We start from the raw sequence: 12,058 nt of genomic DNA on the forward strand, positions 1-12,058 counted from the left end.
GTATATATATATTTATAAGTGTAAAAAAGTTCAGATGAATTGTTATAATTGAAGTGTACCTTCTTGGTCTGTGTTTTTAAGACCAGTTCCTGTTTCCATTTTGCTGCATGTTGGCATAGTTAGCCAGTCTTAAGTTGTTACAGTCTTTGTCCTGATGTATCTGGTGGTCTCCTTTTCCTAAGATATTATTGGATGTAGATTTTTGTTTTTCACAGAGGGACAAGTATTGGATTTTAAACTTAGGCATTCTACCACTTGAGCCATTTCTTCAGCTCTGGTTGTGTTTTTTTGTTTGTTTTGCTTTTTCATTTTAAAAGTTGAGACTGAAATTATTTTTTGTCTTCTAGATCTTCAATTTTGCAAGCAGAAAGCAAAAAGGACCATGAAGAGGTGAGAGTTTATCTATTTAATTTCTTCGGCAATGTTTAAAAATATTTTTCTGAGGACAAGACTATTTTAACTTCATTATGGAAATTTTGGAAAAATCTTAATTAAAAAGTTTTCTGTTCTTAAGCAACATTTCTCACAGAATTACATAGTTAGAGAGACCTTAGAGATCAGGCCCCTGCTATCTGAAAGGCTTGAGTCCAGCAATGACCTTGTGATGGTTGCCTTCTGGCAGGCTTTCAATATCATGAGTTGACAGTTTAAATTACTCTTACCAATCACTTCAGACACTATTTGCTACAGTAAGAACATAGTGGCAGCAGATTTGGCATAGCAAGAAGCAACTGAAACTTAAAATCTTGGAGAAATGAAAGAAAGAAAAACAAAAATTTGGGAGTCTCTGTTCTTTCTCACAAGCCTTTTAGTTTTGGCTCCATTTTTACTTCTAGTATACAAAATTTGGAAGGTAAGGCATTACCAAGAACCTATATCCAAAACTATGTTTTTAGAGATATTTGTCCATGAAAATATACTATAACTTGTTTTTGAGCCTTCTTAATCTAATATTATAATTGTATTGGTAGAAGAGAAAGTTAGAAATTATGTAGTGATCTATATTTAGTTCTCAAGGAAAAGAGTTAAGATTAAAACTTGCTTTTGGTCTCTTGAGGAAGACAGACAAGTATTTCTGCTCTCTATGTGCCTTACTAAAACAAAATACTAATTTAGTTCAGTGAGGTCCAAGAGGTACTTAAGTTCTTGAGAATGAATCAGAAGATATGGAACAGATAGAATATTTTATGTGGAAAGAGGGAGGTAACAAGATACTTATTTCTTAATTTTTTGAATTGATAGTATAGTATCTGTGTTCAGATTGTATTGTTAGAGATTAAGTAATATAAAGATAGACTTGTAATTTAACATGATTGCTATAGTTTTTATTTTTTATTGACATAAATGATAATTTCAAGTCATAAATCTAAATGTTCTCTTACGTGCATGTTTATAGTATGTCTTTTATTTTGTTTTTGTTTTGGTGCTGGAGATTGAAGCCAGATCTTTCTTTACACATGCCAAAGAAACAGATGTTCTACCTCTGAACTATATCCCAACACCTCTCCACAAGTGATTTTTTTTTTTTTTTTGCCAGTCCTGGGGCTTGAACTCTGGGCCTGGACACTGTCCCTGAGCTTCTTTTGCTCAAGGTGAGTGCTCTACAACTTGAGCCACAGGGCCACTTCCAGCTCATGGAGTTTCCTGCCTGGGCTGGCTTCAAACTGCAGTCCTCAGATCTCAGGCCTCCTGAGTAGCTGAGATTACAAGTGTGAGTTACTGGCACCTGGCTCCCAAGTGATTTTTTCTTTTTTTATAAGGAAGATTATAGGTTACTCTGTGTGTGTGTGTGTGTGTGTGTGTGTCTGTGTCTGTGTCTGTGTCTGTGTCTGTGTCTGTGTCTGTGTCTGTGTCTGTGTGTCTGGAACTTAGGGCTTGGTGCTGTTCCTGAACTTTTTTGCTCAAGGCTAGCACTCTATCTCTTGAGCCACAGCTCTACTACTGACTTTTGTGGTTAATTGGAGATAAGAATGTCATACATTTTCCTGCCTGGGCTGGCTTTGAACCTGTAATGAGTAATATATAAACTATCCTTATATGTTCTAATGAAACTTTGGTTTCAATTGAATATTGAGCATCCTTTCTTCTTTTTTTTTTTTTTTTTCCAGTCCTGAGGCTTGAACTCAGGGCCTAAGCACTGTCCCTGAGCTTCTTTTGCTCAAGGCTAGCACTCTACCTCTTGAACCACAGCACCACTTCTGACTTTTTCTGTTTATATATATGGTACTGAGGAATTGGACCCAGGGCTTCATGCATGCTAGGCACTCTACCACTAAGCCACATTCCCAGCCACATTGAACATTCTTTTTTAGAAGATAAGCTGTGTTGGAAAAAATATTAATCGTATTTTTCTATTTTTCCCTCTTTCAGTGGATCTGTACAATAAACAACATATCTAAACAAATATACTTAAGTGAAAATCCAGAGGTAATATTTTTATTTTGTTACCCAGATCTAGCAGAATTGAGTAATTTTGTGGCTTACATAGCTTTTATTAATTGAATCATCTCTAGTTCTGTAACCTTTTTATAGGATGTCAAACAGGTAGCTTTAATATATTCTGTATATTATGAATATCTGGTCTTCCTGGAACAATAAATTATTTCAGGAGTTAATGAAATTAGTGAGTCAATGACTACTTAGTAGATTTTGATGATATAGTAGTAGGGAAGAAAATGTGGAAGAAAAGTAAGCCATGTCTTTCTTCTGAACCCTTTAGCAGCTTTTTTTATGGTGAGACAAAACTAAAAGTTTAAGTAACATTGTATATAAGGCAGGATGTGAGAAATCAAATGGTAATGACTATAGACTTATACTTTGAAAATGGTGGACTTAGGCATTAGAGAAAGTTCTGAAATTGCATTTCTTGGCATTTTGCGGAAGAAAGATAAATGGTATGGAACTAGTCATAATAATTTAAGAGGTTCTTGGTGAAGACATTACACCCGTGATGATGTAGTCTGAACTCTTAGCTTTACAAATTATTCTATTATATATAGAATAGCAAGAATTTCAAACCTGGTGAACTCCACATTGTAAACCATAGCTATATGTGAACTTCCAAAATATACACAGAATGCAGGGGTACCACAGACTCTGGAAGTAATCAATGAGTTCATCCTGCAGAATATTTGGGAACAGGTGACTCTAGCATAGGGGCTTTCATAACCCTGACAAACTTGGTGGGCCTGGTTATACTAGGTGGTTAGCTCCCAGGGTTGGGATGATTTCAGTTGAGAAAGGTAAATCTTAAAATTTGATTGATATAATGTTAGATAAGAGGGTCTAGACAAGCTATTAACTGACGGATAATAAAAGTAGTAGGAGACGAATAAGGTAAAGATGACTTCCAGGTTTTTAAACTCAGGTGAAGAGAAGAAAAAGTATTTTTATGAAAATAGCCTTGAGGTGCCAGTCAAGACACAAGAAGTGGAGTCAAAGAAACAAATTTCATAATTTGTAAAGAATTTAATCTTAGAAAGTCAGTTTTAACTATGAAATTTGACCTGCCAAACTAGATTTTTTCTGTCAGTTTACTTGTAAGCAACAAAAAAAGCAAATCAAATTATTGCCTAAGTAATACAAAGGTAATACAATGTTTAGATTTGAATAACTAAGATTTGTAGTTCTTTACTACTAATTAAAGATTTTCAGATTACTCTCTTAATTATATTTGCATTAGTTAGGATCAATGTTGATCAAGTTGTTGCATTTATTTTTGCTATTATAAGACACAGTAATGTAAAAGTGATTTGTATTGGTTTTCTCAATTTTTTATTGTGGTAAAGAAATTACAAAGTTTTGCTGGGTGCCAATGGTTTACACCTGTGTCCCAGCTCAGGCAGTTAAGATCTGAGGATTGCAGTTGAAGTCAGCCTAGGCAGGTAAATCCATGAGACACTTATTTCCAGGTAACTAGCAAAAGGCTAAAAGTAGAGTTGTGGATTCGTTTTTGCTTGCCAGCCTTGAGTGAAAAAACTGAGAGACAGCATGCAGGCCCTGAGTTCAAGCCCCAGTACTGGCACACACAAAATAACAAAGTTTGCCTTCTTAGCAATTTTTTGGTAGGGTCCTGGGGTTGCGTCAGGACCTGAGTACTACTGTCCCTGAGCTCTTTTGCTAAAGGCTAGTGCTTTTCCACTTGAGCCACAGCTTGACTTCCAGCTTTCTGGTGGTGAGAGATAAGAGTCTCACAGTCTTTCCTGCCTGGGCAGGCTTTCAACCAAGATTTTCAGATCTCAGCCTCCTGAGCAGAGGATTACAGGCATGAGCCACCATTGCCTGGCCTTTAACAATTTTAAGTTTGTGGAGTAGTAGTGTTAACTGCATATACGTGGAAACAGATTTCCAAGTACCATTTTTATTTTATTTGTCCAGTATTTAAAATAAAACAAGTCTAAAATATTTCTGTATAGAAAGCTTTCTTTAAAGCTTTGAAAGTATACACAGTTATGTAAATAAGCAAACATGTAGGTATTTCATAGTATAAATATAGTTGGAAAGTTAAAATGTTACCAACAAAGTTATAAAATAGTAATTCTTACATTGTGTGATTATTTCAAGAAATGTATCGACTCTCTAGGCACTGACTAGAGAGACTTGATCTCAAAGTACTGGTAGCTAATTTTTTTTGTTATTTGTGGGGCTTGAACTCTGGGCTGTCCCTGAGCTCTTTCTTTAGCTCTTGAGCCATAGATCCACTTCGTTTTCTGGTGGTTAATTGGAGATAAGAGTCTCATGTACTTTCCTGGCTGGGCTGGCTTTGAACTGCGATCCTCAGATCTCACCTCCTGAATAGCTAGGACTACAGGTGTGAGCCACTAGTGCACGATGGTAGTTAAAATTTTATAGAAAAACTCCAGCATTTTTCTATTATATATATTTTTAGAAAACAGGCTTTCTCCCCTTAACTTATAGGAAGCAAAAACAAATGTTTATAATGTGAAATTGAGTACCTTAAGAGTAAGACAAGAGAACCTGGAGCTACTGTAGTAGTTTTAGTTTGTATTTGCTTATTAAAAATACAATTTTACTGTTACTATTAAGGTGTTGTACAGAGGGGTTACCATTTCAGAAGTCAGGCAATGAGTACATATCTTTTTTTGGACAGTGTCACCCCTGCCTTTGTTTTCTTCAGTTTGCATTTTAAGCATAACTCAAAAGCATTCTGGTATTTTCAAGAGTTGTCAGTTTTTTACTTCCTAATTTAATTTTAATCCTTTTTATTAAAAAAATCAAAATAGGAAACTGCTGCCCGAGTGAATCAGTCAGCTCTGGAAGCTGTCACTCCCTCCCCATCCTTCCAGCAAAGGCACGAGAGCCTGCGACCAGCAGGGTGAGTTGACACTGGAAAGTTATTTAAAGAACAACATGGGCTACTTAAAAGTGTTAGCACTTTGACTTTAGCAGTACTTACTTTAGTATTAAATAATTACTGGAACAACATCAAAGCAGAATTTTAAAATGATAAATTTGACCAGTAAAGTTATAAAATAAATTATTTGTTTTTTCTTATGTCTCTTGATATATTGAATTGATTTATGTTTTTAATTGGAAGGAAAGTAAAGCTAGGATTTGGGATGATTGTGTTCTTATTGAAATTTAGTCTCTTTGATTTGTAGGTTTTATTTGTTTTTTTCACAGTTTAAATGTTCAGTTTCAAAACCTAAATCCAGTACCTTCTTGTTTTCCTTTGTTGTATAGACAGTCTCGGCCACCAACAGCTCGGACAAGCAGTTCAGGATCCTTAGGATCTGAATCCATGAATTTGGCTGCCTTATCTCTAGATTCTCTTGTTGCTCCAGACACCCCAATACAGTTTGACATTATTTCTCCTGTGTGTGAAGATCAGCCTGGTCAAGCAAAAGCCTCTGGCCAGGGAGGCAAGTGAGTGATCCACAGTGACTTTTTGCTGTGGTTTGTAAGACTTATGATCTATACTTGAGAGTTATCTTTTGCATGTCTTGTAATATCAGCTATGTTGTATCATTTCTTTAATTATCTATTAGCATTTTAATGAGGTGTTTTTCTCAGTCTTTTGCCTCAGGAAAGGACTTAGGATTTTTTTTTTTTTGGTCAGTTCTGGGCCTTGGACTCAGGACCTGAGCACTGTCCCTGGCTTCTTTTTGCTCAAGGCTAGCACTCTGCCACTTGAGCCACAGCGCTACTTCTGGCCGTTTTCCATATATGTGGTACTGTGGAATCGAACCCAGACCTTCATGTACACGAGGCAAGCACTCTTGCCACTAGGCCATATTCTCAGCCCTTTAGGATATTTTAATTTTAAAAATATTTAATTCTAAATTGCTCATCAAATCTGCTTGGGAATTTTCTTTGACAATTGCATAAGAAAGTTGATAGATTTTTGTTGTTTTTTAACAAGTTCTGGGGCTTGAACTCATGCTCACACTCTTCTTAAGCTTGCTTACTCAGAGCTGGTGCTCTACCTCTTGAGCAAACCCTGTATGTAGCTTGGGCTTTCTTGTAGTTAACTGGAGATGGTGTCTCACAAACTTTTCTACCAAGGCTGGTTTCAAGCCTTAAGACTGCTCTGGCCTCCGGAGTAGCTGGGACTATAGGCATGACTCATGAGGACCTGTTTGTTGTTTTTTTTTTTTTCCAGTTGAGTTTAAGTTACTGCATATATTTCACAGTACACATTTTAACCTTCACAATGATGATTCAACATTCTCTACAAAGCTTACGAACTCTATGAACTTTAACAATAATACCATTTCTTCCAATTCAAGTGATATGTACATTTCTTTCCTTTTGTTTATTTATTTATTTTTGCCAGTCCTGGGCCTTGGACTCAGGGACAGAGCACTGTCCCTGGCTTCTTTTTGCTCAAGGCTAGCACTCTGCCACTTCAGCCACGGTACCACTTCTGGCTGTTTTCTATATATGTGGTGCTGGGGAATTGAACCCAGGGCTTCATGTATATGAGGCAAGCACTCTTGCCACTAGGCCATATTCTCAGCCCTCCTTTTGTTTAGTAATACCTGTTCCTTCTTTCTCTCTCATTCCCTCCTTCCTATCACAGCCCATGGGTTGCATAATTCACTTGCATCAATGTCTGCTGTAGCTGATGGGCCCCTCTGCTATATATTTTTTTCACCCACTTTCTACTCGTTCTGTGCCCTCCTCCCAGCTTCCCTCAGATGTGAGAGCCTGGTTTTTTTTGCTTTTTTTTTTTTTTGACATAGAGTCTTGCTGTTATGTAGCCCAGGTTGGCATTGAACTCAAGATTTTCCTGCCTCAACCCTGGAGTATTAGGCTTATAGGCATATGCCACTGTATGTGGCAAAGAAAGTTGATAGTTCTGTCTTCAAGCTTTATACTGTTTAATATAATCTAATTTTTTGTTTTGTACCAGTACTGGGGTTTGAACTTGGGAGCCTGGATGCTGTTCCTGAGCTTTTTCCTTCAAAGCTAGCACTCTACCACTAGAGCCATAGGTCTACTGTTGTTGTTTTTTTTTTAATGCTTAGTTGGAGTTTCTTGCCTGGTCCACCTTTGAACCAAGATCCTCAGATCTCAGCCTCATGAGTACCTAGGATTACAGGTGTGAGCCACAAGCATCTGGCTGTTTAAATTTTTTTTTTAACTTTACTACATGTGCTATAAGATTACTAGAAAATATCAGAATTAAAGAAAAAAAAGAAAATATCAGAATTAAGGTTTTAGGAAGTTACTAAAACATCTTGGATATGAATTGTTAATATTTCATTTAAGAGAACTATTCTTGTCAAAGCAGTTCAATTTTTCTTTGGATAGGTTTTTGTAGCAAAGAACTTGGACATTTAATTGGTAGAAAACTTATTAGGATCCACATGATTGTGATTAAGAAAAAGTTACTTATGTTTGATCTTAGAAATATACTTAGCATTTGCTGCAGTAGGCTAGGTGTATATTGGAGGGACAATTTTGTATTTAGTGCCAGTGTGTATTTGCATATGTATGTGTATATGTGTTTGTGTGCTGGTCTGGATCTTGAACTCAGGGTTTGGGCACTGTCACTTGAGCTCTTTTACTCAAGACTAGTGCTTTACCACTTGAGCCACATTTCTACTTCTGGTTTTTGGTAGTTTATTGGAGATAAGAGTCTCATACACTTTTCTGCCTGTGCTGCCTTTGAACCATGATCCTCAGATCTCAGCCTCTGGAGGAGGTAAGATTACAAGCCTGAATCACTAGCACTCAGTAGTGTCTTTTTTTTTTTTTTTTTTACCTTATCCATACATTCTTTAACATGCAATTTCTAAGAATAAGGATATTCTTTTTTTTTTTTTTTTGTCAGTCCTGGGGCTTGAACTCAGGGTCTGAGCACTGTCCCTGGCTTCTTTTTGCTCAAAGATAGCATTCTACCACTTGAGCCACAACACCACATCTGGCTGTTTCTCTATATGTGGTGCAGAGGAATTGAACCCAGGGCTTCATGTGTGCTAGGCAAGCACTCTGCCACTAGGCCATATTCCCAGCCCCAAGGATATTCTCTTACAAAGTCACAATGTCATTCTTTCAAAACAATAGGCAACTATTTATAGCTGAACATCCAAACATTATTCTAGTATTTTCACTTGCCATAAAAATGTTCTTCAGAGAGCTGGGGATATGGCCTAGTGGCAAGAGTGCTTGCCTCATATACATGAGGCCCTGGGTTCGATTCCCCAGCACTACATATACAGAAAACGGCCAGAAGTGGCGCTGTGGCTCAAGTGGCAGAGTGCTAGCCTTGAGCAAAAAGAAGCCAGGGACAGTGCTCAGGCCCTGAGTCCAAGGCCCAGGACTGGCCAAAAAAAAAAAACCAAAACAACAAAAATGTTCTTCAGATACTTCTTTTTAATATTCATGCACTGCAAATGATTATTCTATATTTATATTGAAGAATAGCAAATCTTCTGTAATTTTTTTACATTTTTATTTGTTTTTGTAGAGGTGATGTACAGTGGGCTACTGTTATATAAGTCAGGTTTCTTTACTTGTCACCCCTTCCTTTTTGTCATTGTCTTTTTTAGAGCTGCTTTGCTCTCACTTCCATATTTTCCTTTTCAATGTACTTTTTTTCCCCTTTGTTATGGGTGTACTACAAGCCAAAACCATCAAGGAGACACGTAGTTCTATCTTTATTTTTCTTCTTACACTGTTAATTATGCTTTGAAAGTACAGAGTTAACCGTTTTTTGTTTGCTTATGTTGTCATTTTGGTGCTGGGGATCAAATCTAGGCCTTGAACATCCTAGATAAGTGAGTTGTACATATGAGAAATTAAAGCAGGTTGATATAATTTAGTTAGCTTGCAACATACACTTAGAGAACCTGAGTGGAGGTTTTATATTATAGTCCCAAGCACCTAAGATGATTGTAGCTAAGTTAGTGTTCCTCTATGCTAGCTTATTTAAATTCAACTAATTTAAATAACACCTTTTTTGTTTTATATTTTATTTCATTTTTTATTTAATTAAATTTTGTTGACAAGGTGTTGTGCAAAAGGGGTACAGTTACATAATAAAGCAGGAGTACATTTCTTGTGATATCTTACACCCTCGTTTTTCTTTCCCTTCCCTAGATCAGGTAGGCATATATACAATACCCAGTGTACCAAAATCCTATACAGTAACCACGTAGCGTACGCCAAAGGAAATTAACCTAGAACTTTAAAATGTAACATCAACAATAGAATCCTCCTGTGTTATCCTCTTGGAGTTGTTTTTGCTTATACATAATGTAAGGTCGCAGACCCAAACCTGTGGAAATACCATTTGAAAAGAAGTTTTTTGTTTCGCAGACCTGGTCTCTACTGTTCCCCCCCACCCTAACAGTCATATATCAAGGAGACCATGCCCCTTTGTTCTCTGTGTTCTAGGCTTGTTTCGGTCCACATTATTTGTTCAAGTTCTGACGATTTCCCTGCAAATACCAATATTTTATCATTTATAATTGTGTAGTATTCCATTTTGTATAGGTACAACATTTTTTGTATCCATTCATCTGTACTGGGGCATCTGGGTTGTTTCCATATCTTGGCTACTGTGAATTGTGCAGCAATAAACATGGATGTGCAGATGTCTTTATGATATCCTGAGACCTGTTGTTCAGGATAGATGCCTAGGAATGGTATGGCTGTCATAGGGTATGTCTATGCTGAGCTTTTTGAGGAACCTCCATTCTGTTCTCCAAAGTGGTTGTACTAATTTGCACTCCCACCAACAGTAGAGAAGGGTTCCTCTTTCCCTGCATCTCCTCCAGCATTTGTTGTTGCCTGAGTTCAGAGTATAGGCCATTCTAACTGGAGTGAGGTGGTATCTCAGGGTTTTTATTTGCATTTCCTTTACTGCCAGGGATGTTGAACATTTCCTCATATTTTTTTTTTTTTTGCCATTTTTATCTCTTCTGTGAAGTCTCTCTTTAGCTCCTTTGCCCATTTAATAATTGGTTTACTGGGTTTGGAGGGGTTTTTTTTAGTTCTCTGTAGATGACGGATATTAAGCCTTTTTCTGTTGCTGTGCTGGTGAAGATCCTTTCCCATATGGTTGGCTGTCTTTCTAGTTTGGTGGCTATGTCTTTAGCTGTGCAGAAACTTTTTATTTTGTAGTAGTCCCATTTGTCGAGACTCTCCCCTATCTGTTGTGCTCCTGGGACTATATTCAGGAAGTTCCTACCTATGCCTATAGGTTCTAGTGTCTCTCCTACTCTGTCCTTCAGTAGTTTCAGGGATTCAGGTCTCATGTTGAAGTCCTTAATCCATTTTGAGTTGATCTCGGTGCATGGTGATAGTCTGGGGTCTACTTTGAGGTTTTTTTTGGCCAGTCCTGGGCCTTGGACTCAGGGCCTGAGCACTGTCCCTGGCTTCTTCCCGCTCAAGGCTAGCACTCTGCCACCTGAGCCACAGCGCCCCTTCTGGCTGTTTTCCATTTATGTGGTGCTGGGGAATCGAACCGAGAGCTTCATGTGTAGGAGGCAAGCGCTCTTGCCACTAGGCCATGCTCCCAGCCCCTACTTTGAGTTTTTTACATGTGGCTGCCCAGTTTTCCCAGCACCAGTAGTTGAAGAGGCTATGTTTTTTCTATTGTATGTCTTTAGCTCCTTTGCTGAATATCAGCTGACTGTAAGAATGCAGCTTTATTTCTGGGTCTTCTCTTCTATTCTATTCCATTGGTCTTCAGGTCTGTTTTTATACCAATGCCAGGCTGTTTTTGTTATGATACCTCTATAATAGAGCTTGAAGTCTGGTATTGTGATTCCTCCTGCGCTGCTTCTTTTTTCATATGAATTTATGGGTTGTTTTCTCTATTTCAGTGACGAATGTAGCTGGGATCTTGATGGGGATTGCATTGAATTTGTATAAGATTTTGGGCAATATAGCCATTTTCACAATATTGATTCTGCCTACCCGTGAGTACGGGAGGTCTTTCCATCTCCTTGTGTCCTCTTTGATTTCCCTTTTTAGATTTTTATAGTTCTCATTGAATAGGTCTTCACGTCTTTTTAGGTATGCTAATCCCTAGATAATTCATTCTTTTTTTTTCCTTTTTTAGCTATTGTGAATGGTATTATTTCCATTTCTGCTTGTGCATAGCTAGTGTACAGAAAAGCTTCTGATTTTTGTGGGTTGATTTTGTATCCTGCTACTTTGCTAAAATGGTTTATTAGGTGTAGGAGTTTGAGGATTGAGTTTTTTGGGTCCTTCAGATATAAGATCATGTCATCTGCTAATAGGGATAGCTTGATTTCTTCTTTGCCAATATGGATCCTTTTGATGTCCTCATCTTGCCTTATTGCTATGGCTAGGGATTTCACCACTTTGTTGAATAGAAGCGAGGAGAGTGGGCATCCTTGTCTTGTTCCTGAATTTAAGGGAAATGGTTTTAGTTTCTCCCCATTTAATGTGATGTTAGCAGTTGGTCTGTTGTATATAGCTTTTATTGTTTTAAAGAATGTTCCCTCTATTCCTGTTCTCTCCAGGGCTTTGTCATATGTATGGGTATTGTATTTTGTCAAAGGCTTTTTGGGCATCGGCTGAGATGATGATGTGGTTCTTGGTCTTAGCTCTGTTGATA

The 12,058-nt window shown here is 37.5% G+C and overlaps 1 protein-coding gene across 2 annotated transcripts in view; it reads left to right on the plus strand.

Moving 5' to 3' along the window:
- The window catches only part of Appl1 (adaptor protein, phosphotyrosine interacting with PH domain and leucine zipper 1), a 57,987-nt gene that overhangs the window by 28,207 nt on the left and 17,722 nt on the right, over positions 1 to 12,058 (plus strand). The window contains exons 12-15 of one of the 2 annotated variants that reach the window (XM_048355793.1): positions 348 to 390; positions 2,371 to 2,427; positions 5,244 to 5,335; positions 5,704 to 5,886. In XM_048355793.1, the coding sequence (XP_048211750.1) occupies positions 348 to 390; positions 2,371 to 2,427; positions 5,244 to 5,335; positions 5,704 to 5,886 (375 nt within the window). The remainder of the gene's footprint in view (positions 1 to 347; positions 391 to 2,370; positions 2,428 to 5,243; positions 5,336 to 5,703; positions 5,887 to 12,058) is intronic. The other variant, XM_048355794.1, reaches the window with a different exon arrangement.

Source organism: Perognathus longimembris, chromosome 10, assembly GCF_023159225.1.
Source record: "Perognathus longimembris pacificus isolate PPM17 chromosome 10, ASM2315922v1, whole genome shotgun sequence".
NCBI lineage: Eukaryota > Metazoa > Chordata > Mammalia > Rodentia > Heteromyidae > Perognathus > Perognathus longimembris.